The sequence below is a fragment of the Rhinolophus ferrumequinum genome, chromosome 25, assembly GCF_004115265.2.
Source record: "Rhinolophus ferrumequinum isolate MPI-CBG mRhiFer1 chromosome 25, mRhiFer1_v1.p, whole genome shotgun sequence".
Taxonomy (NCBI): Eukaryota; Metazoa; Chordata; class Mammalia; order Chiroptera; family Rhinolophidae; genus Rhinolophus; species Rhinolophus ferrumequinum.
The window spans coordinates 345,207-369,388 of NC_046308.1; the positions used below are offsets into that span (position 1 = coordinate 345,207).

General features: G+C 62.3%; 1 protein-coding gene across 10 annotated transcripts in view; it reads right to left on the bottom strand.

Moving 5' to 3' along the window:
* Positions 1 to 24,182, bottom strand: part of FBRSL1 (fibrosin like 1) — a 67,040-nt gene that overhangs the window by 21,430 nt on the left and 21,428 nt on the right. For 7 of the 10 annotated variants that reach the window (XM_033097485.1, XM_033097489.1, XM_033097490.1 and 4 more), the window contains exons 3-5: positions 18,715 to 18,819; positions 16,566 to 16,601; positions 4,105 to 4,134 (exon numbers count right to left, since the gene is read on the bottom strand). In XM_033097485.1, the coding sequence (XP_032953376.1) occupies positions 4,105 to 4,134; positions 16,566 to 16,601; positions 18,715 to 18,819 (171 nt within the window). The remainder of the gene's footprint in view (positions 1 to 4,104; positions 4,135 to 16,565; positions 16,602 to 18,714; positions 18,820 to 24,182) is intronic. The other 3 variants (XM_033097491.1, XM_033097488.1, XM_033097493.1) reach the window with 3 other exon arrangements.

Here is a 24,182-nt window from a genome sequence, read left to right on the forward strand (position 1 = left end):
CCCTACACAATTTTTCACCCCATATTTTTCCAATAAAAAGGCATTTAGACACTTACCGCGGCCTCACAGCGGGGCTTTCTGGCAGCACAGGCTGTTTTCCCTGCCAGCAGCCGAGCCCCAGAGCAGGGCTGGGGGGAGAGGAGTGGGGGCGCCCATGGCCAGGGTCTGGTCCATTAGGAGGGCAGGGAGGGCACTCACAGGGGAAGCAGTTTTCCTGTCTGTCTGTCTGTCTGCACGCCAGCCCCCATAGCTGCAGCTGGCTGGAGAGGGGCCTCGACAGCTTCCGTCTGTCTGTCTTAGAGATGGAATGTCCCCAGTATGTCTGCACCCTGAGCCAGAGGCAGAGCCAAAGGCCAGTGGGCGAGGGCTGGGTGGGCTGGCAGGGGCCCAGGGGAGCAGAGGGAGGGGCCTGGCCGCCCACTGACCTCAGACCCTGGCGGGTTTGGAAGACTGGAGCCGCTCTTCCTGCCGCCCCGTCCAGACCGCCCCGTCACGTGGAGGCTCGTGGGCTGTCAGCTTCACGTTCTGCCTAACAGCCGGCTGCCCCTCCTCCCTGGGCTTACCCTCCCAGAACGGCCCAAGTGCCCCTGACTGACCGTCTGTTTCTAGTCCGCTGTGCATCACAGAATGTGACAAGCCAAGCCTGTCCCCACTGTGTAGAGCACGAGTTCCCAAGGGCCGAGAGAGGGCTGGGAGGCACCCGTGGGTGCCAGGAGCTGCAGGCGGCAGGCGACTGCTGCTCTCCTCCCACAACCCTGCAGCCACAGTCAGGACTGGCGACCTGCAAATACTGTGGACCCCTGGCCTCCCTCATCCGACCCCCGCTCCTGGAGCCGGCCTCACCTAGCTGTGCATCACACACAGGAAGTCAGGGTGCCCGCCCAGGGCCCTTCTCTCTGCTCCCAGAGGGGGTCCCTGCCCTCTAGCAGGTCAGCCTGACTGGGGTGCAGGAGGGAAGGACGATGACTGCCCGAGGTCCCAGGTGAGTGTGCACCGGGCCCCCTGCTCAGTTACTCATCGCCCAGAAACCAGCTCAGGTAAAGGGAGACAGGGGAACTCGGGTCTCTCGTTATTCCCCCAAACTCAGAGCCAAACAGCTTCGGGTAACGGGGCCCCCTTGCCATGCTAGACCACGGGTGAGACTCATGGTGCACAGTCAGTGTCCACATGCAACCAGGAGGGCTGAGGCCATGGGGCAGGGACTTCCTGGGATGGTGACACCCCGATGCAGTTGGAACAAACCTGAACTTCTTGCTGTGATTTACAAAGTGGGATCCTTCTGGGCTTCCTCCTCTCCCTCCCTCCCTATGCTGCAGCCCCACTGACTCACAGTGCAGGAGTGGCCTGTCTGTGTGATCAATGGTGCAGGGGAAATGGAATGCAGATCAGATGGCTGGTGCTACAGCTGCCTCCATGGACCAAGCGGTGACTGAGGATGGAAGCCATATGCCAAGAGTTGCCAACCAGAAAGACAGAGGAGCTTGACAGCCAAGGACAGTCCATGCCAGCCTGGAGGGCCCACATCTGGGCTTTTAGGTGAGAAATATGGACCCTTTCTTAAGTCACCGTTGATTCCAGTCCTGCCACAGCAGCAAATGCAGCCCCTAAGTGGGGACACTTGGTAGCTGTGCCTTAGAAGACAGGGTGGAGAGTTGGGAGTTCCTCTTGGGGACAACGGGGTCTCTGCATCTTCCTGGAGCCAGGGGCTGTCACTCCCTGGGCCAGGGCGTGTCCCCGAATCACCTGTACAGACCACTCAGGGCATCTCACTCTGGCCGTGGCCGTGGCCGGGCTGACGCATAGCTGTAGGGGTGGCTGGGCTCCACCCTCGGCCAGTATCTGCCCTTTCTCCCAGGGCCCACAGTCATCCAGGCCCAGACAGAAGCCCCATGGGGGTTGGGCCAAGTGGCCGAACCTGGCCCAGCAAAGAGGCCAGTGCAGCAAGACCCCAGCCAGCCCCTCTGGGCAGAGGGCTTTCAAACAGGGAACCGGCCTTCCTGAAAAACCACAAAAGGGAATTGCCAGAAATACAAGAGCCACCAGTTCCAGACCCACCCCAGATCCATCCAGAGTGAGCTCCCCATCGTCCCTGGGCCAGGCTGGGCTGGGCAGGCCCTGGGATCCCACTCCGGCCTGGCCTGAGGGCTCTCGGGTAGACGTGAGTGTGGAGGAGGCCTAACCACAGCTGCCCACTAGCCCTTGGTCACAGCCTGCTGACCCTGGGCCATATGCAGAAGTAACCTCTCAGTCTCGGTGCACAGTCGGAGCTGCTATGAGGGTCAGACCCAGGGGTGGACAGTGAAATTGTCCAGGACCAGCTCTGACCACGGTGCCAGATCGAGCTTGGGACAGCAGCTGTTTCTTCTGTAGCACACAGGTCAGGGGCCCCTGCACGGGAGCAGCCAGCAGCCTCAGGGCCTCAGAAAGCACCCCCCCACGTTCCTCAGAGCAGCCCTGGCTGCAGAGTAGTTCTTGCAAATCGGTTTTAAATTAAAGGAGGTACTAGAGGTGACCAGTTAGCTCAGCACTTCCCCAAGTGCCCAAGTCTAATTCAGTAAAGACACAGGAGAACGACAGTCCACAGAAACACACCTGTCCCTGCACCCAAGGCAGCTGTGGGCGGTGGGGGCCCACACAGGCGCCTCGGGGGGCCGGCCCCGAGGCTCCATTCACCCAGAGGACAGTGAGAGGAAGGCTCCCAGGCCTGCAGACAATACTGGTCACTTGCCAGCTGCCCTGCCCTCTGGCCACGTTCCTCAGAGGGTCCAGACCACAACGACCCCACGCAGGGCTTCCAGGCAAACTCACCTGGAGGGCATGTTCTGGGGGTCTCAGACCTCACCTGCCCATGCCGGCTCCTCCACCCCCTCCCAGGTCCTGGGATAAGATGCGCGCTCTCACTGCTCACCACCTCCACGGCTCGTCACCTGGACCCCAGGGGTCCCTCGCAGGCCCGTCCCCACCCTTGCTCTCCCTGCTGGGCGGCCTTCCAGCTCTTTCCACGCGTGCTCACATTCTTATCCACTGAGCGCCCGCAGGCAAGGCCACTCGCCTGTCTGCCCACAGCTGGGACTTTCCTACTGGGCCTACGCACGGACACCAGGTACGTGGGGACGCAGGGCCATACAGCCAGGCCTGCAAAGAAACTTGACTCCGTTTCACAACAACTTGCGTAGCTGGCCCTCCTGTCGGCCTCTCGCGGAGCGCCCTCCCCGCACACGTCCCTCGGCCTGACACTACTGGTCCTCTTTAGAACCCAGCCTCCGCAGAGGCCCCCACGAGGACGAGGGTCCCAGCCCCACCAGCCTCACCACCTAAGGCTCTTTCAGGTGGGGCATTCGCTGGTTTGCCAAAGACGGTGCACCCAGCCCGCCTGGCGCCCAGCAGTGTGGCCTCGTCACGTTCCTTAAGCCCTTGGTCTCTGCCTCTGCATCAGGGCTTTGGGACAAGTGGACCCTGCACCCGTTGGGTCTCATTCCTGCTGCGGCTTCTCAAGGTCCCAAGTGGCCCCCCAGCCCACTGTACCCCACAGCACACAGCTCAGCGCACAGCAGCCGCCCCACAAATGGCTGCTGAGATTCCAGCCCTGCACGGCCTCTCCCCCCACAGATGACCAATGACAAGGACCAAGGCCGCGGGGCTGCCGTGTGGCTGTGGGAAGGTCGGGATTATTCCTGCGCTAACTCCAGCTATGGGAATCCCAATTAGCGGGACCCTCATTGTCCCGGAAAAACGAGGGTAACTGCGAGGCACAGATGCTGCTGTTAGCGGCAGGTGTTTTCTGGTGATGTTTACACGTTTACGGCCCCAGCCTGGGAACGCTCGGGGCTGAGCTGAGCCCCACAGAACCTGCCCCCCCCACTCCCCCTATGCCAGGGAGCCCTGCACAGACACGGCCGCTGACGGGGCAGGAGCAAGGCCTTGCCCACAGTTCTGGGCAGCACCCCACCACCGATGTCTCTTGCACCTGGTGCCCCCACACCTGGGGAGACCGTGTGTCCCCTGCATCCCCCACAGGAGAACCAGACCTCTCTGCCAGGTCTCCAGGACACACCCTGCTGGGGCAGAGGTCAGTGGAAGCGGGAGGGTGAAGGGGGAGCTTACCTTATCGTCCCCGTCGCTCTCACTGTCACACTGTGGGGGGAGAGAAAGAGGGGGTGAGTCAGCGCCCCACGGCACACAGCACACTGGCTGCGGAAAGGCACCAGGGCAGTGGGAAGGCAAGTGCGGGAGGCAGAGGAACGATGGGAGGCTCTGGCAGCCCCACACCAACTGGGAGCCTCAGCCCTGGGGGGTGGGGGGGCATCGGCAAGTGGGCCCAGGGCCTCGGGGCCCCAGGCAGCAGGAGCCCCAGGACAGAGCTCAGTCAAAGCCCTGGGCTGTCTGTGGGCCGGCAAGGCAGGGGTGAGACGAAAGAGCTCACTGGAGCAGGCAGTGTGGGGCGCACCCACTCCAGAGCAGACGCGGGGACCACACTGCGCCCTGCAGCCAGCCCCGTGCCCCAGCAGGGAGGGCGTCTGGGCTGCTCACCCCCAAGACGCCTGAGTAGAAGCCGCTCTAAGTGTTAGTTCGGCCGGTTAAGGGAAGATCCTGACGATCACCCAAACAAACCATTGGTTTCGTTTTCCATAAGCAGAGCTTTAAAAGGAAAGACTGCTCTAGAAACCACAGCAATTTCCCCCTAAAAGAATAAGAAGAAAGAAATGCCTTCCCAGCGACTGCAATTATGACACATTCGCGTCAAGTGGGTTCCGTTGCCGAGGACACATCTCAAGGACGTACACGGGCTTCCCCCACGTGCGTGATGCAGTCCGTGTGGTGGCCTCCACTAGCTAACCTAGGCCATCAGGCACTGTCACATAGGCCAGAGGGACGCGTGGGCCCAGTCCCACAGCCGTGATGAGAGGCCCTGGTGGAGTTGTGTTGGCCCTGGTGGAGTAGGGTGGCTGAAAGCTGGGGTGGGGGACACAGCAGGAAGGCGAAAGGGGAGCATGGGAGACGAGGCTGGGGAGCCACGGGGGACCCAGTACTCTGGGCTGGGACATGGATGCTCCATCGCCCGTGATGGCGTCCAGGGACAGGGAAAGTCAGGGTGGTGGCCAACACTTCAGCAAGGTCCTGGGCCAGGAGAGAGGGGTGCGGACGGGTCGTGGCCTTGGGACGTCAGGAACCTGACCGGGTGTTGCGCCTGGCACAGAGATCACGGAACCCCTGGTGGAGCTGCCACAAACCTCAATCAGTCCTCTTCCTGCTTAATTAGCGAGCGTCTCTAAGAGCTGGGCTGGGGACCTGCACCCCCATCAAACAGGCGCGGGATCGGCCTCGTGTGCACATGCCTGTCATTTGGGGCACCCGGAACCACACCAGGCCCAGTTTCCCATCTGTCCCCAAGGCTCGTGGACAATCAGTGTCACCGGTGAGAGTTAATGGCCTGACATCCGGGAGGGGGCGAGGGGCTTTCCAGTGAGTACAAGGTCCCTGTAATTAACCAAAGAGCACCCGTTGTCAGCCAGCACAAGCTGTGTCATAAATGAACTCACGTTATTAAGTCCTACTGAATTAATGTCCAACTGCGATAGAGTCGGAATTGAATGAGGCGATTAATCAGGCACGGAGGGAAAAGGGCCACGTCTGTCTCGCAGGAGGCGCCTGCGGGAGACGCCCTTCCCGGGTCAGGCGGGGCGGGGCAGCTCCGGGGAGTGTCACTCGTCGGGGTGGGGTCCAGGGGGGGAGTCCCGAGGACAGCGCACACCTCAGGTCCCAAGGGGATGTGCTGGACACGGTGGGGCGGCCATGCTATGGGCTCTGGAGCAAATGCCTGCGGATTCTGTGCTGCCACCTACGCTGTGCAGCCTTGGGCAAGTCCCTTGACCTTTTTATGCCTCAGTTTATGCTTCTGTAAACCAGAGACAATAGCCTACCTACAGGATTGCTGTGTGGCTTCCATGAGTAAATGGAAAAACTAGGATAGTGCTGAATATCCTCAGCATGATCAGCAGGATGGTACCACCACCGCCACCACCGCCAGTATCATTATCATTTTCAGGTAAGCTAAGTACAAGGGGTTTCCCTCTGGATTGGTTGAATGCCCAAGCCTGGACGTTTTAGGGAGGTGTCTCTCCGTCCTGAGAGGCCTGCTCTCATGATCCTGACAGATGAGGCCAGAAAGGCAAGCCCTCCTTGGCAATGACGAGATCCTGCCATCAGCCCTTCCCTTCTCTGCTTTCCCTAGGCTCCAATCCCACCAACACGCAGCACACCCCTCTACTGGCCTGCAGGCTCCTCCTGGCCTGGCCTGGCCTCTCAGGCAGTGACTCGAGAGGACCACTTGTCCAGGGCCATCCTCTTTGTGTGTCCTTCAGTCAGACCAGAGGGTCACAGTCCTGGCTGAGTCAGTGTCACGCGAGGACCCCAGCCTGCATGCCTGGGGCCAGGTGACGACTGAGAGGCTGGGGCAAGGCACTGAACTGCACCACCAGACTCAGCGTCTCCCTCTGCTCAGGGGCCATGCTGGGCACGTGCTCCTATGTCCTGTGGCTGGAGCGAGGCGCCCCACCGGGCACTCAAGACCACTCAGTGATAGGTCAGAGGCAAAAGGGGGCTCAGGGCCTCATGCCCCAAAGCCCCAAAACTCACCTCCTCCATGCCCAGGGGTCCCCACATATCACCCATGTTCACAGATGTGCCATGACGTGGGACTCATGGTACCTCCCACACTCAATCGGTGGCCTTCCTAGATCCCCAGCCATGGGTGGGCAATGGCCTTGACACGAGGCCTGGGAGCCATAAGCCGGATGGGGCTGCAGACGAGCTTGGTTTGGTCTTTTTTTTCAATTTGATGCTAGCCTTTCAAAATCTGCAGATTTCTCACGATCTCCCAGTCCTGCATCTTCCTAGATGCGGAGCCACATGGACAGTGCTCGGCAGTACTCCGCGGGCTCGGGGCACCCCACCCCTGCCTCTCCCGACACTCCCAGGCCCGAGCACTCGTCCTTGTCACATGCTGGGGACAGAAGCACATGGAGGTCTCTGGAGCCAGACCACAGGGTTCCATCCTGCCTCCTCTACTTACACAGCCTCGGCTGCTCGCTTCACTTGTCTGAGCCTCAGTTTCCCCATCTGCAGAGACAGGGGGCGGTGCCCCCTCAGTGGGTGGGGCTTGGGGTTAAACAACTCCGTGTATTGAGAGCACTCAGAGGAGCAGCTGGTGGCAGTCGGGTCCCATAAATGTGCGCTGCTGTCATCGTCATCACCTTCATCACCACCGTCATCACTACCATGACCTCGCCATCACCACCTTCACTGTCAGGGTCATCACTGCCATCGTCACTGTTGTCACAATCGTCACCCTCACCCCCTTCATTATCACCACGATCACCACCGTCATTTCGTCATCACTGCTGTCACCTTCACTATCACCGTCATCTCCTCCTCCCCTTGTCTCACCTGACCAGCCTCTGGTGGCATCCGAGCCCCCACAGGGCCTGGGCACTGACACCTCTCCCCCGACAGGAGGTCTAGGCTCGGCCCCCACCCCAGGCCTCTCCAGGAACCTGGCAGCTGGCGTGGGCAGGACGCCTGGCAGCCCGATGGGGAGACACCGATCAGCACCATGGTTCAGCAGCAGCAGAAATGGCCTCGTTCCCCCCGTGTGAATGTTCATCACGGCTTCACAGCACAGCTCAGAGGAAGGCCGCCTGTCTCCCATTTCTCAAACAAAAGCATGAAAAATTCATGGGCTAGCAGACTTGGCCGCTGGGCCGGCTGCTCGTCAAATGGCCAGAGATGCCCACGGTGGGTGGGCAGGGCACGACAGGGCAGGGGGGAGTCCCTCCTGCCGCCTGTGGGCCTGTGCTATGCAATGGACCAGACGGGCCGAGAGGCAGTCCCAGGGAATGGACCGGGCGCTGCCCTGCAGGAAGGCACTGAAACCACCCAGCTCTGCCTCTGCCTCTCCCCAGCGTCCCACTCAGATGAATCTGCCTCATTCCAGGGGTCACAGAGGGCTGAGGGGCGGCACCCAGCCAGACTGCTCCTTACCAGCCTGGACTCGGTCCCAATGGGCACTGTCGCCTGCAAAGGCCCGAGCAGCTGGGAACCAGGAACGGCAGCAGGACCCTGGGCCGTGTGTGTGTGGAAAGTGACAGAACACTCTGCTCAGCCCACCTGAGCGTGGGAACCGGAAGGTCTGGAGATCGGTGCTGATGCTGACCCTGGGCCGACCCAAGTGGGCTGAGGTGTGCCCACGAGTTTCCCATGGGCCTGGGGACACCTGGGAATGCCGGGTGCACAAGTCCTTGCTGTGAGCAGCGTTCGCTGGGCCTGGGCGTGTCCTCATGGCTCACGTGTGCTGTGTGCACGCACGAGCCCGCTGGCCAGCCGTGTGCATGCATGTCCCGACACGCTGAGGCGTGCTGAGGCCTCTCCTGCGTGAGCACTGGGGCACCCAGCCCAGGGGGTGCTCTACCCTGGGTGGCCTACCAGGTGTCCCAGTGTGTGCATGGCACCTGTGCACTAAGGTCACCTGCCACAGGGCCTCGTGTCCCCACGCAGGCATACTGACCACACCCTCTTGAGGCCCCACAGGGGGTCTTAGCGTACTCTGCTCCTAGGAGCTGCCCTGGAAGGAGGTGGGGGAGCCTGCCGGAGCCCGCCGACTACGTCCACAAGGGCGCGAGCTGTTGCCTTGCTTTCTGCGGAGCCTCCGTCGGGAGGCTGGGGCCCAGGAGCAGCCTGGGAGTCATCAAAAGGCCATTTTCATCCAGGATTTGGGCTCTGCCAGGTGGCATCCTGGGCCTACAAGGGTGGCAGGAGTGGGGGAGGCAGAGGGGACCCCGCTGACATCCCGCTGGCAAGGGGCTCCATGGGCGTGGGGTGATGCTGCCTCTGGTCACGTGGGTGGCTTCTGCATGTCAGTCAGCCCCCCACAGACCCACCTGCTTGTGAATGGGGAAACTGAGGCAGAGCAGTGGGGAGCCCACCCAGGACTTCATGCAGCCCGTGTGGCCAGGCCCGACGCCAGCAACCCCCTCAAGGTGGCTGAGACTGGACGAACGCCCCAGTGCTGGGCCCCAGACGGCCCGCTGCCACCTCAGCCAGGGAGTCAGTCACGCACGATTCATTATTCACGAACCGGACATGGGATCCTGAACACCCCATTCTTATTTACCCAGCTGATTCACTTTTCATGAGTGTTTAGGCTTCAAAGCAAAAACAAAGCACTAACTACCCAATTAATGAGCAATTAAGTTACTGCAGCTGATAGCCCAGCACAGGCGGCCTGGCTGACGGGACCCACTTAGCAGAGACGCACACAGCACCACACCCGCCACAGGCAGGGCAGCCAGGACACATGCGCCCAAGTCCGCCCTGGCCAGTCGCCTGCCCGACCGCATGACCCCTCGTGACGCTGCCTCCCAGCACGGGTGGTGCAGCCCCGTCCTTCTGGGGAGCCCTCCCCGAGCCCCCACTGCCCCTCCACCCCACCCTGCTCTGTGACCATTTGTCCCACCGTAGCTCCTGATAGCACAGCAGCAGCCACGCCACTGCTCCTGGACAAACCTGACGTCTCCTGTCCCCACAGGCCACCAGGGCCCCAGCTGACCCTGCCTCCCCCAGGGCGATATGATTGTACTTACATACGCCCTACTCCCTTCACCTGTTCCCACCTGCCCCTCCCTGTGTGGCCCCCAGGAGAGGGGCTTTCTGGGTTTTCTTAGTTCTCTGGCCTGGGAACCTGGCCTGCAGTGACTGCTCAACAAATGCTTGGGGACGGCCAAGAATGGCCACCTTAGGGCCCCGAGTTGGGGGTTCCCTGGCACCCCTTCCCACCCATCCCAGCCCCACCTGAGCTGCAGGGAGACAGGCAGGGACCCTCTGCTCCCATCTCAGGGGTCTTACCGGGACCTCAGTCCGTTTCTTCCTCCACACCCGAGGCTGGCGTGTCAGACATCACACCCGCTCTCCCTTTTTCTCATTAGTGGCTCTCCCCACACAGCCCTTGCTGGGCTGGAATAATTAATGAGCCTGTGTCACAGAGTGAATGAAAGATGGCCCCCGGCCCGCCACACGCACTGACCTTTTGCAGAGTCGACTGTATTCATATATTCTCGTGTTGTCAGACTCAAAGCGCTAACTGCCTTATGAATTATTTATCGACACAAAAAGTCTTAACCAGAATGGTGTTAACATCAATTCCTAACCGTGTGTCCCAGCCTGTCCCACATAATTGAATCTCGGCGTCCTACAGGCACGAGGCTGGCGCCCACCCCACTCGCCAGCCTGCTCCGCCCTCCAGCTGTGGTTCCTGGCCCACGTGACCACGGCCTGAAGGGGTCCCCACAGGCTTGCCCAGAGCCTCCGTGTCCAGCCTCCAGGAAGACAGCCATGGCCTGGTCACCTGACTGGACCGCAGGCTTTGGTTCATGCTGCCTAGAGGTGCGAGGGGGGCAGAGGTGGGGGCAGGGGCTGAATTGCCCTGGGCTGAGCTGAGAGGCCAGGGGCCCCATGTGGCTGAGCAACGTGTGGTCAGGGTCCAGGTGGGAAGGCAGACACACCTAGGACCACAAGTGACAGGTGAACGCTGGGAACTGGCCACCCAGGGGGTATGCTGGCTGTCCCATGTCGTGGGGACCCTATGGAGGAGGCTGGGTGGGCCCAGCACAGGCGAGGGGCGGTGGTGGCCCCACGAGCCCTCTCAGAGTCCACGCCATGTGTGGTCCCCGCCAAGAGGAATCTGCAGAGGACCTTGCTGTCCAAAGCAGGAGCGGTCCACGGGAGCGGAAGGGGTCCTGGCCCTCAGAAACCATCAAATGGACACTCCTGCTCTAAACAGCTGAGTTGGGGTGACTCGTTATGCAGCCTGAGTGACCAGTGCAGGACTGTGGAGCAGGGTGGGGGCCGTGTCGCATGGGCACCTGCTGGGGCACCCTCTCACCGCGGGCCAGGGCAGGGCCCTCCCTGTGGACCTAGGCCAGCCTATGGCTGTGCTGACCGGGGGACAATGGCTGGAGGAAGGGGCCTGTGCAGAGGCCGCGGGCTTGGACATGCCAGAGCTCTCGGTGGGCAGGAGCACAGGAGGGCATCTGGGGTGGCTTCTCCTGGCAGTCCCTGGAAATTGACCTGGGGAATGCGCAGCCCACCCGAACGCCTAACCCCCACTGCACAGGCCAGCGGCTCTGTTACATGGGTGGGCTGGGGCGCGTGCCTGGGCCTCCACCTGCTGTGCGCTGACACTTTTTGTGGGCCTGCTCCCAGTCTGAAGTAAAAGGTGGTTGGGAAATGCCAACGGACGTGAAGATTTCTCATGAACGGATGCTCTCCTGACACTGAATCCAGCCCTTGGCCGACACACATCGGCCCACGGCCTGGACAACCACCGCCCAGGACTCCAGGCCTAGCGGAAGCAGGGCGCCCCTCGCTGACAGTGCCCAAGCCCCCCAGGGCGGCCTGCTCAGAGGGCGCCCCCAGGCAGATGTGTTTGGGCTGCTGGGATAGACCTTGCCCGGGGCCCCTTGCTTCCTCTCCTAGGTCCCCTGACGCACCTACCTCCCAGCAGGCATGCACCCTCAGCCCCACGTCCCCTCTGGCTCGTCACAGATGTCACCCTGACTGCAGGGCGTAGGCACCCCACAGCGGTCAGCGCTCTCTGGAAGCACCTGCTGCTCATGGACCTGCCTTTACCCGTCTCCCCAGGGCAGTGACCCTAGACCTGCTCTGCTGCGTCCCCAGTGGCACCCTCCCTGCTGGAGCCGGCACCCTTCCCCCGGACACCTAGCACCCCTTCTACCTAGTTTGCCATTCTCCGTCCAGGCACCATGCAGGCCACCTGTCCGTCATGTGTTCTTCCCTTCTCTATCTGGGGGTGCACAGCGATTCACTACGCAGGCCCCCTTCATCAAGAACCTGCTGCCCAGCTGCCAGAGGGCCGCCCGCAGCACCAGCCCTCAGGAGGCGCAGGGCAGAGGCCCAGGCCACACCCACTGACCCGAGACAGCAATGGAGGGAGGTCCAGCCATATGGGGCCCTGCGGCCTGTCCCCCCACGTTGATCTCCAAATCAGGGCCTGTCTTCGGGGCAGTACAAATGTGGACATTTCAAAGGGCCTCGTTCAAAATACCTCACAACCAACCCGAGGTGGCTGATGCCGACACCCATGGAGCCCGAGCTGTCCAGGAGAGGCGCTGGACAACAGGAGCAGGGGCGCATAGGGAGGGCTTCAATGTCCTACCAGCTGGACAAGTGAGGGCCATGGCTGCACCCAGGGCTCCTGAGAGCTGGGCTGGTGAAGGATGGATGGATGAAGACAGATGGTCGGGGCTATACAGTATTCCTTTGGGAGGAGGGAACCCAACAGGGGCTGGGCTGAGGGACGGGCAAGGACAGCGTGCTCCATGCACCCCCCCACTGTGCTCCATGCACACCCCACCATGCTCTGTGCACCCCCCACCATGCTCTGTGCACCCCCCACTGTGCTCTGTGCACCCCCCACCGCCACTAAGGGCTGTCCTGTGCTTGGAGGTCAGGAGGAGAACGCAGCTCCCGAATCCAGGGAGAGGCTGGCAGGTTTTTATTGCTTTTGTACAAATTATGGCTGTTCGGAAGTGGTCTGAGGAGCGAGGTAATGAATGTCATAAACCTGCCTCGTAAAGACGAGCCTGCACCACAGGGCTGTGACGGGGGCAAGTTGGCAAGGCCCACACCAGTGGTGCAGGCAAAAGGCTGCCGGGCCTACGGCCTGGGCTGCTCCTGGGGTGCGCAGGACACCTCCCCGACAGCTGGTGCCAGCCAGTCAGAGTGTGAAGCATGTCCACCCCTCCACACACAGCACCCCTTCATCCACGGGCTGTGCCCCGAGTCTCAGGAGAAGCCAGGTCAGGTCGGGAAAGGGGCCCGGCCAGTAGCTGGTCTGCTTCTCAGGGCTCACAAAGTGCTGACACCACGCCCCTCAAATCTGGGCAGGTCTTGCGACAACCCCGACTTGAAGCAATGTCAAGCCCTGCGGCCTAGGCCACACCACCTACTCTTCCTCCTGGCACTTGCTCTCAGGACCCTGGAACCCACCACCACACCGCGAGGAGGCCCAAGCAGCCCACTGGGGACCCACACGTGGAGAGGCCGCCAGGGAACTGAGGTCCCAACCACAAGCTGGTGTCCCAGCCCTGCTCTGCCGGGTACCCCGGGCTGGCTGCTCCTCACCTGCCCCCCCCGCTGACCCCACACCTGGCGTGGACCCTCCCACCTGAGGGCCTGAGCACTGGTGGCTCCGTGTCATCAGCGTGGCTCGAAGGCCGTGCCTGCCCCCGCCCACCTTCTCGCTGTACTTATTTGCTTCATTAGATCGTGAGCCCTGTGAGCAGGGTTGTGGGCCGTTGGTTCCTTCCCAGCGCGGTGCCAGGTGCAGGGTAGGCACTCAGTGAGTGCCCGCTGGAGGAGGCAATGAGAAGTGCAGCTTTTTTTCACACCTTGACCTCTAGGGTGAGAGCCATACCCGAACCCGGGAGAGGGGGGCGGGGGGCGAGGAAGTTTGTGAGCTGAGCTGAGCAGCCCAGCGGTGAGGGGCTGGCGGGGCACAGTGGCTGCTATGGGCTGTGAGGTGGGGGTGTCCCGGCCAAGGCAGCTGGGGTGTGGGGGGGGCAAGGTGGAAGGAAAGCCATGCTTCTTCCTGATGGTGGCAAGTGGTCTGAGGAGGAAGGTCCTGGGGAGGAGAGGACCTCGGGACACCGGAGAGTGTCCAGAGCAGGTCTGGCCTGCCCATTCAGGTCTCAGCTGGGAACACGGTCCCCAGCAAGGACCCCCTCCCACATGCAGGTGCATTGGTGCCCTCACATGGAGGCTGTGGGGTCATGGCTGGTCCTGTGCCCACCTTGGAGCGTGGCTATGAGGGTGGGAGCAGCTAAGGGACCAGCTGAGAGCAGCCTGGGTCATCACAGGTCAGTCCCGGGAGAGCTGCTCAGATGTCACACCACCACATCAGGGCTGCTGCTCTGCCTCCACTCCACCCCCGTCCCCCCTGCCTCTGTGGTCTTGGCCCCCTTCCAGAACACTCTGAGGCCAGGAGGGGGTAGCCTCCCACCTGGCAAGCAGCTAGATCCTCATGTGTCTTTAATAAGGGAAGCCCCCAAGCCCCCTGCGTCAGCAGGAGATGGATTGTCATGTTCTTGGTTGCAAGCAGCCAAATTAAGAAAATTACTTCCTAACTGATTTCATGGTGCTAACGAACGTCTGACGGTGAGCTGAGGAGGCTGCACAGAGCATCCGGGGCAGAGGCCAGAGAGCACGGGAAGGCACGGGATTGCCTGGGGATCAATCTCAGCAAATTAAGGCCCTTTTAAGTGCCATCTGTAAACCAGGTGAGATGGCACGTGCCGCTTTCCACCTAGTGTGGGGACACTGTGGGGAGAGGTGAGGACAGAGCCACCGTGCTGGGCCTGAGTCCCACCCACAGACAGCATAGGTGCCCCCCACCTGGGCACATGTGCACAGCCACATGCAATGTCACGTGACCACAGGCCTCACATAAACACTATGGCACACCTGCAGAATCTGTCGCACACACAGAGCTACACCCTCGCCACGCCAGACACTAACATGCAGATGCAAGTGTGTGGAACGCACACACCCACTCACATACATGCACATTTGCTACACCCACAGACACACGCGGGCATGAGGCCCGACCCAGAGAGAAACACGTAACACCCCTAGGTGCAGGCTTGCCAGGGCCACAGGGAGACATACATACGACAGACACGCAACACACACTGCCCTCGCACAGCCAGCCAGCCACACGCGACTGCACACGGGGCAGGCAGGCATGCATGCATGCACAGGGCACACTCGCGTGTCTAAGTCTCCATGGTGACGTCCTGATCTGGAGGCAGGATCGCGGCCACCCTCTGCCTGCCCATCTGGCCCCTGCCCACCACCCTGTGGGAACCGGTGTGCGTGGAGATCACAATCCTCTCCAGCCCTCACTGGGACAGCTGCCTGCCCTCAGCCCTCAGGGACGACAGCCTCCACCTGGCCTCCAATTCTGAGAGGACCGGATTCCTGCCTTCAACTCCACACCAACTGGACAAGAGGGCCACCAGGGCCAGGCTGACCACCTGTACCTGCAGTGCCCACCAGTACACATCAGGGATCAGCGGACACGCCTGATTATGCTAGGGCCAATACACTCGTTGGCAAATCCAGGGCTGTCTGCACACATCACTGGGGAACCCCCATGGCCCGAGCAGCAGGTGGGGCCACTTCCCTGCCACCATCTGTCACTCCTGAGCAGTGGGGGGTTAAGCTGCAAACAGCTGGCACATTAATTACAGGTTCTTCTCCAGGAAACATCAAAGCTGCGTTTCAGGAAAAGACCATGAATGCCACATAGCGATTTGGAAGCAGAGGGGCCACTAATAGCGCTGGGAAGGAGGCTCGGGGCAGGGAGACCCTAGCTGTCCTGGGGCCTCAGACATGGCAGGAGGCTCCAAACGGGGCGTGCCTGGGCCTGGACCTTCCAGGACCCAGCAGGCCCTCGCCCTGCCCCCAGGTGGCACTCAGCCCCCCACTCCCGGCCACTGTCCCAGATGTCCCCGACCCCGGCCCACACCGCCAGCTGCCTCCCACCCGCGTCTGCCCGCACTGCTCCCACTGGAGCCCGCTCCTGCCCCACCCCCCGCCAGTCAGCGCCACTCAGCCAACATGGTCAGTTCGAGGAGTGGTCAGTGTGTCGGAACTGCCCAGGACCGTGGGAAGAAGGAGCAGCAAGGCCGCTGACCATGAACGCGAGGACGGACAAGTACCCCAGGCTGCCCGAGGAGGCGGCGTCCTCCCCAGGAGACACCGTACAGAGGTGGACAGCCCCCAGGCCGAAGGCTGGAAGACGCTGCTGAGCTGCCAGGCAGCTGGGGTGGGGCAGGGCCACCCGGGGGATGAAGGGGTTAATCACACACCCTATAAAAAGCCTCAGTGATTTAAGAGCCAGGCCACCAGACCACCAGGCCCGCCAGGCCCGGGAACCCTGGAACTCGCAATAAATCAGGGGCTTCAGGATGAGGCGGGCGGAGCAGGCCCCCGCCCTCCAAGAGCCCGCATGGCAGTAAATCTGCAGAAATGGCTTTTATGGAGCTCTGGGTTTTATGGTGTCATTAACGTTCCTCCTGATACTTAAGGGGAAATGAAATAAAGTCCTGAGGAGGGGGCAGAGCAGATCCCTGGGGACGGGGCTGGGGGCAGGGAGGGTGGCCCCACATAGCTGGATGGGAGCTGGGGGCCAGGACTCCCGCCCGTGTCCAGCCTGAGTGCCAGGCCTCTCTGGCTGGCTGAGCCCAGCACTGTGGGGGCATTCGGGTGCTGGGGAGCGGCTGTTCCATGCCCAGGACCCCCGAGTCCTGGCATCGCCCGACAGGACCCCACTCCTAGCAGGCAAAGGCGCAGGGCTGGTGTGAGGCCCCAGCCTGCTGCTGTCAGCCAGGACCACCTGCGGGCTCCAGCCCCAGGAGCAGAGCCCAGGACGGTGGGGGTGGGGACAGGATGAGCAGGGGCTGCACAGCAGGAGAGAATGGGAGACTTACGGAGTAGCCTCTGCCTGACACGGCCTGCGCCGAGCTCTGTGGGAAGAAGAGAACAGTCAGTACCTGGGCTCTCAGCCGCTGACAGCCACCCGTCCCGAGGACCACCCTGGGCACAGACAGGCCACAGACAACTCCCGGGGTCTCAGCTGGACCTTTGGGCTGGGGGTCAGGACTGAAGCCACAGAGGACACAGCTGGGCGTCAGAGCCCCAACAGGGTGGCTGTGCCTAAAGACCCACACGCAGACCTTACCCCCAACCCAGAGAGGCAGGTCAAGCCCACGTGCTCAGGGAAGCGCTCAGGTCTCAGCCAGCGCCTGGCCCCCTAGAGGGTCCCACGCTCCGCATGTGGTTCTGCCCACACGTGCCCACGGGATGGAGGGGAGCCGACCGGCCCGGGTGCTGGGCCTGGCAGATCCCTGTCTGTGCCCAGGCCGGCCCAATCCTTGCCACCCACCATCCTCCCAGGGTCCCAGGGACGGGGTAGGGCAGAGGGAACCTTGGGGAAAGGCTTTCAGGAGATGCTGAACAGGTAACCTCAGGGGCAGGGTGAGCTGTGGCCTGGAGGTCCTGGGGAGTCCCAGCCGGTGCCCAACAAGCCTGATGGACCTCCCTTGGGCTCAGATGGGCATTTTAGATCCGAGGGAAGAAAGCAATCGGTTAGGAGGTGAGTCTCAGTCTCGCCCCTGCCTCATGGGGAGGGGTGCTTCACAAGACCCCCACAGGGCTGGTGGTGGTTCACCAGGGCTGACCTTCAAGGCACAGGCTGGAGGAATGGGGTGCAGGAGAGGACCCAGGGACAGAGGATGACAGACAGGACATGGTGACCGGAGGACTCAGTTATGGAGGGCGGGCTACCTGAGGGGGGTGGGACCCACAGACCAGGGTCCAGAGCACGCTGGCCATGGGAAATGAGGGCCAGATGCAAAGATTCTTCCAGAGGCTGGGTGACCACAGGGGGCTTGGGGCCACTCCCACTGCAGCCTGGGCCACTCCCTTATGCACAGGGCAACCCCTGGCCAGCCTTGGCTGGGACTAAGGGACCCCTTCCCTCTCCAGGCAGACCCTTGCCGGGTCCCCAGTCAGCTCTTGGGGGTCCCTGCCTGGCAGAGCTCCCCATGGCGGGGTCCCCACCCCGAGCTTGCGCCCTTCACACCCGACCCACGCTGCCCTCAGAACCCTCTGCGTTCATACCGCCAGCAATTAGAGGGCTTCAAACTAGGGCGCCCCGCGGCCCCAGACAATTACCAGCCTATTTTCCCGTCTTAAGGCAGCAGGATGGAGCCGGGCAATTAGGCCTCCTCCTCCCGGCCTCCCGCCCGCCGCTCCCCCAGGCCCCCATTTAAATGATAATGAGGACAACTCGTTCAATTCGGTCTCCACCGGCAGCCACTTCTGCAGCTGGGGGTCAAGAAACAAAGGCGTGTTCCGAGCCGCGCCTCCTCCAGGGGAACCCTTCTGCCTGGGTCCCCTCCCTGACGCCCCCTCCCCCTGGGGTCCCTCTCCGCACTCCTAGGCCTTGCTGCGCCTGCCCCATAACTCTCCTCCAAGCTCTGGGCCCTGAAACACCCTGTGGTGAAGGCCACCTACTCCCATCGCTGGCCAAATTCCAGGTCATCCTCACACGGGGTGCGAGCCCCTCCCGCCTCCAAGGACCTGAGCTCAGGGACCTGTCTTCTGGGACACGACAGTGTGTCCACAGACTAGGGGACCTGGGCATCCACACTGAGCCCAGCACACACCCCACCACCGGCACCGCCCACCTGAGCTGACACGCGGGTCCACGGGGTAGGTGGGAGTGGTTCCGGAACGTTCCCTGCAGTCCCAGGCCCCGAACGAACGGCAAGGTGGGTCTGCTCCCAGCCAGCCCTGCCTCCCGGTCCACACCCCAGCCCCTAGAAGCGTCCAGCCTGCGCTGCCTCCAGCCGGACAGAGGCCCTCAGCCCCAGCACAGCCGCTGAGACGGGCTCCTGTCAGAGCCTAACCCTCGATCTCCATCTAAACGGGGTCCTGATCAGTGAACAATTGTGTTTAATGAGAGCCCATGCTAACTGCTAACACAAAGCCCTACCTGGCCTGGGCCCCTGAGCGAGTGGGCTGTCAGTGTCTGTGGCAGGTCGGGGGAGTGGCGAGAGCGCCAGGGGGACTCACGTCACTGAGCTGGTCCCGGGAGCTGCTCCGCCGGGAGCTGGTGGCTTCGCGGAAGCTGTCGTCCTCACTGTTGCGGTCGCCCCCTCTGGACACTGCGACCTTCATCTGGGGACAGGGAGAGACGGGCTCAGCAAGCACAGACCTGACCTCTTTGTACCACTGGCCACTGTGGGGTAGGAGGGGGCACAGCCAGGGTCAGGCCCCCAGCCCCACCCGACCAGGGCTGAACGGGGGAGAGTAAGGGGGTGGAGCAGCTGCTGAGCCATTCACAGCCCAGACCGGGGACACCGGAAGCGGCTGCTAGCTCTGTCCTCTCCTCCAGCCACTGGGTGACTTTATGGGCTCCCCAGTGGGCCGACGCCCCATCTGCGACACTGACCTGGTAGACAGTCACTGGGCCAGCAGGACAGGCCAGTGGCAACGCCTCTCCCCTCCCTGCAGGCGTACTCCCAGGCTTCCTTCAGTCCTTCCCCAGTCCCAGGGCTGGCGGGCAGTCAGGACTCCCAGGGCTGCGGGCTGGGCATGCAATGCCGCCACGCTGTGTGATCTAGGGCCCTCACTCAACCTCTCTGTGCCTCAGTCCTGTCATCTGCAGTCCCCCACAAGGCCAGTGTTTCTTAGGACTGGCTGTGTTGCAGCCAGCTGGCCGCACAAAAGCCCCATTACACACTTTGTGCCCACCTCACAGAGGAGGAAATGAGACCACGGAGGTTAAGTGACAATGCGGGACCCAGAGTCCTACACATAGTTTTCTTTCTACTTGGAAATAACTTCTCACCTTACAAAGCTGCAGGGAAGTGATGGCATCACCACCCCTGACCCTGACCCTCCCACACCCAGGGCATCACCACCCCTGAACCACGCTGGCCTCCTGGCCTTCCCCGCAGGACCCACTGGCGTCCCCGTTCACAGCTTCATTTCCGACCAGTGACGTCTGGGCACACAGACGCCCACCTCTTCCTATAAGCCTGAGGTCGGACTGGCACCCAGCGGGCCCCTTCCACATGCTGCCAATGTCATTGCAGGCCAGCATGGGGACACTGAAGGGGGTGGTGGCCTGCCCTCCTCTCCATCCTCCAGGCCTTCCAGCCCAGCACCCAGCTTCTCAGAGGCTGCCCCCACCCCTGTGTCCAGCCATTGTGTTGTAAGTGCCCTACAGCCCCGGAGACCCTGACTGGGTTGGCAAGGTCCCTGGCCATGCTCCAGAATACTGGATCCTGAGTCCCCGGGACCCCCCTCACGGCTTGAGCCCACCCTGCAGACCCCACATCGTGCTCAGCCAGAGGCCCCTCTCAGCCCCTGCTCCTCAGGGTCACCCCAGACCCTGAAATGAGGGTGCAGCCCCCAAAAGTCACAGGGCCCTGTGTTGTGTGGCCAGCGGAGCATAAATGACAAGACAGTACCAGCAACCACGATGGCCCGGGGCCCTGGCTGCAAGGGCACAGGTGAGAGCAAGCCCTCTCGGGCAGTCCCCGCCCGGGCATACTAGGACAGCTGGTCACCTAATTTCTGTCTCAGGCCAGGGCCCCAAACAGCCCCAGCTGGGGTCTGGCTGTCCTGTGGCTCTGCCTGCTTCCTAGCTGCTCAGAAATGCTGCTGGCCAGCTATGCCAGGTGGCCAGGTGAGCCACGCCTCTGTTTCCAGCTGGAGCTGAGAACAAGACCAGAGTCCTTGGGCCTTCAAGTCCATGTCCACGGCCAGAGGCCGCCCTGATTGCCCTGGAAGGGAGCCCATGTGCTTGTTCACCAGCCCAACCATCCACCCACCACCTGTCCATCCGCCCATCCCCCATCCATCTGATCACAGCTCACCCACTGCCCCCCGCCCCAGTGCTCACTGCACGCCTATGAGCTGGCTCTGTTCTGGGCGGTGAACAAAACAGACAAGTGCCCACTCCCCTGAAGCCTACAGAAACGAGGCCACCATACGGTCAGCAGGCAGCGCCGGAGCTAAGGAGGGACCGTGGCAGAGAAGAGGGGCAGGTTTGCCAGGAAAGGCCTCACTGAGAAGGTGACACTTCTGGAGAGTGAAGAGGTCATTCAGGAGGCGACGGGGATGGCTCCAGGGTGTGGCGGGCTTGCGGGGGACAGAGCACCTGTGTGTTCTGTGGTAGAAACACATCACGGCAGGCTTCAGCCACCAGGTGTACCAACCTGCTTGCAATGTTCCTGAACACACAGCCATCTGCTCTTGCAAGGTGGCACACCACAAGAATGTTCCCTCAACTGGCGGGCCTGGACTCCGCCTTCAGACTGGTGGATGTGTGGAAACAGCGCACTGCCTGACCTGGCAGGGTCAGCTCACGGTCCTCAGAGGGTGGAGAGAAAACACTTTCCTTAGACGCGCATGGTGAGGGTACTGCCGTCAGACCAGCGGGTGTAAGGACGCCACCTCAGATGGGGCACCCCAGGAACACCTGGGGTCCTGAGCCCTCGGGGGGCCTGCCCACCCATGGAGGACTCCCTCCCCTCCTCTGCACATGTCTGCCTCCTGGGCCGTCAGGCACACTTACAGGCACCATGTGGTTCCATCCGTGATCAGACTCACGGGGCAGGGGAGCAGTCCAGGGAGCACTGCTCAGAAGGGGTCCACAAGGTGGGTTCCAGTGGTGCCCCCAGGGACCCCCCAGGCTGCATATGGGGTCTTCTCCCTGTGGGAGCCGGGAAACGCCCATGCCTGGGATGGGGCCAAACAAGGAGCCGCCAGCACCCCTCACTCCTGGCAGCAAGCAAGCTGAGACCCCAGACCCACACCAAGACCCCCCCCCAGACGAGCACTCGCAAGGACACACAGACAAGAAGGCACATAGAAAGCCGCGGCTCGTACCCCACCTGCCCTGTGGACCCCAGATGGGCCCCCACACCCACGCTACAGCACAGCCTCTTCTGCCCACATCCAGACACACTGCCCAGCAGCTCCTGCCACCCTGCCCTAACGCTCTGCATGCCCACCACCCTGCCAAGACCCCCACCCACCTGCACACGAGGCTCCTGCTACCCCCCTGGGACCCCCCCACCCCATGTAGACGGGGCAGAAGCACCTTCCCTCATCACACTCATCTGCCACACCTGGAAACTGTCTCGGCAAAAGCACACACCACCCACAGTGATTGGGCACCTGGCGGCCTTGGCACTGTGCAGTACACGACCTGGACGTCCTACCTGGCAGCCCCGGTGAGTCACACTCACGTCCCACCAGGTTTCACCCCCAGACAAGTGCCATCACACGTGAGCTCAAAAAGGGCTGGTGCATGGGAGCACACACACTCCCCGGGGCTCTGGGCTCTGCCCCACGTCTCTCCCTCTCCCTTGTGAGTGCCCTGCCCAGCTCAGGGGTGGGGATGGCGGGGATGGCAGGGATGGCGGGGATGGCCTGGGAATCCTGAGAAGGGGAGTGAGGCCACCCAGACTCCCTCAGACCAGCCGGGGGGACAGCCTGGGGGGTGTGACAGATCCCAGCCCCCCAGTGGGCGGGGCCACCAGGAATCGGGACCAGACGCCTTGGGCCAACTCCACGCCGCCGACCCTGCAAAAACCAAGCACAAGCTCCCAGAGGCCCAGGTGGCCCTCCTGTGTCCACACGCAACAGGCACAAACACGCAAGTGCACACCCACGGCCACATGGCAACCTAGGCCACTCCAGCCTTCAGGCTGCCGCTCACAGCTCCCCAGTTTCCTTTCAGGGAACCCCCTCCCCCATGCATGAACTGCGCCACCTGGGGAACTTTAAGGAACTTGGGCCTCCCCAGGGGAGATACTTCTTGCATACACGTCTCAGACTTTCCCGAGACCCCTAGGAGACTTTAATATGCACCCCGAGATAGAGAGGCTGCCACCAAGTAGGACTGCAGTGGGCAGCCTGGCCCTGACTGGGCTCCCGCCAGCTGGACGGGGAGGCTGCGTTCATTCATGGAGACCCCACTTCCCCAGCCCCGGGTCCCTGCTCATGCCAGCTGGATGCCCGGCATCCAGTGTGTTCTGTGGGCCAAAGCCTTCCATTAACTGGGTGCAGGTGCCTGGTTCCGCTAGCTTGTGGGGGACAGTCTGCCCACCCACAGCCCTCACCCTGCAGGGCTCCAGGCCCAGCTGTGCAGGGGTGCCCTCACTCCCCAGGGCTGTAACCTGCAGCTCTGCCCAGAAAGCCCACTGCATGACCCCAGGCCTGGCTGTTTCCCTGCACCCCAGACTACTTGTTCTTTCCACCAGCAACAGGCAACCACTTCTCTGGGGCTCAGTGGGGCCTCCCAACCCCACAGAACCTGCGACCCTGCCCCACCTGGCATGGCCACCCTTCCATCCCTCCCTCACAGCAAGAGACAGCAGTGGACAGTCACATATTTTACTTGCTCTGTCCACGGAGCCCTACACCGGCCTGCGGGCAGTATCCTGTGCTCTGGGGACCTTGGTCCTTAGGGGGTCCCCGAGCAGGCCAGCCCAGGGAGGGGCTGTGCAGACAGTGCAGGGCCTGCTGGGGCGGGGCAGGAGAAAGCAGCCATAGGCCTCCTCCCCCACCCGGCTGTCCACGCAGCCGTGTGCTCCAGGAGGCCTCGTGGGAGGCCCTCAGGTCTGGGTGGGGGGACCCAGGTGCTCCCCCTGCTCTGGTGGCTCAGCTTCTTCCAGAAGCCCTTCCGGCACGAACCCCACTCCTATGTCTACCACTCTGCATGCAGGACGCTTCAGGCTCCCATGGCCCCCAGCGCCCCTCCAAAAGTGAAGTGGTGTGGCTGGTTGGCTTGTCTGCCTCCCTGCATTAGATGGTGAGTGCCCAGTGCGCCGGGCCGGCCTTGTGTCCTTGGCACATGGCCTGGCGCAGTGAGGAGGGGCTCAGGCAGTGCGGGGATAACCCCGTGTACCCACAGCCAGCAGTGTTGGGAGCAAGCTGCTGCCTTCTGGGGCCGGCCACCCCCGTGCCCTGCTCCATTTTCCACTGGGATTCAGATGGGTGCAGGGGGGTGACAGGTGAGGCCACCGTCCTAAGAGACCCACGCCAGGTGCTAGGGGACGGGGACAGCCCTGTCATGCCCCCAGAACTGTATCAGAGTGGACCCAGGGAAGGGGTGTGTGTGTCACTAGAACACAGTGGGGCCTCTGGGTCCAAGTTGTGTCACCTCCATCACTTTCCGGCTGGCCCATGCCAGCTGAACCACTCGGCCTGCTCTATGACACTGCCCCCATCTGCCCAAAGGATGAACGACGACTCAAGCCACCAGCATCTACCCCCAGCACAGCCCCCCAGTTGTCCCCACGGCTGCCCAGCTCACCTCAAGCATGACTTTTAAAAAACATAAATCAGCTCGTGTCACTGTACTGCTCAAAACTCGCCAGTGGTCCCTCTGCAGGAGTGACAGCCACACGCTGAGCCGTCACACACACACGGGCACACTCTCCCTTCCCTGAGATGCTGGCCAGGAGATCAGAAAGGCAGCCCTGGGCCTCTAACCTAGAGGAGCCCTTCTGCTGTCACCTCAA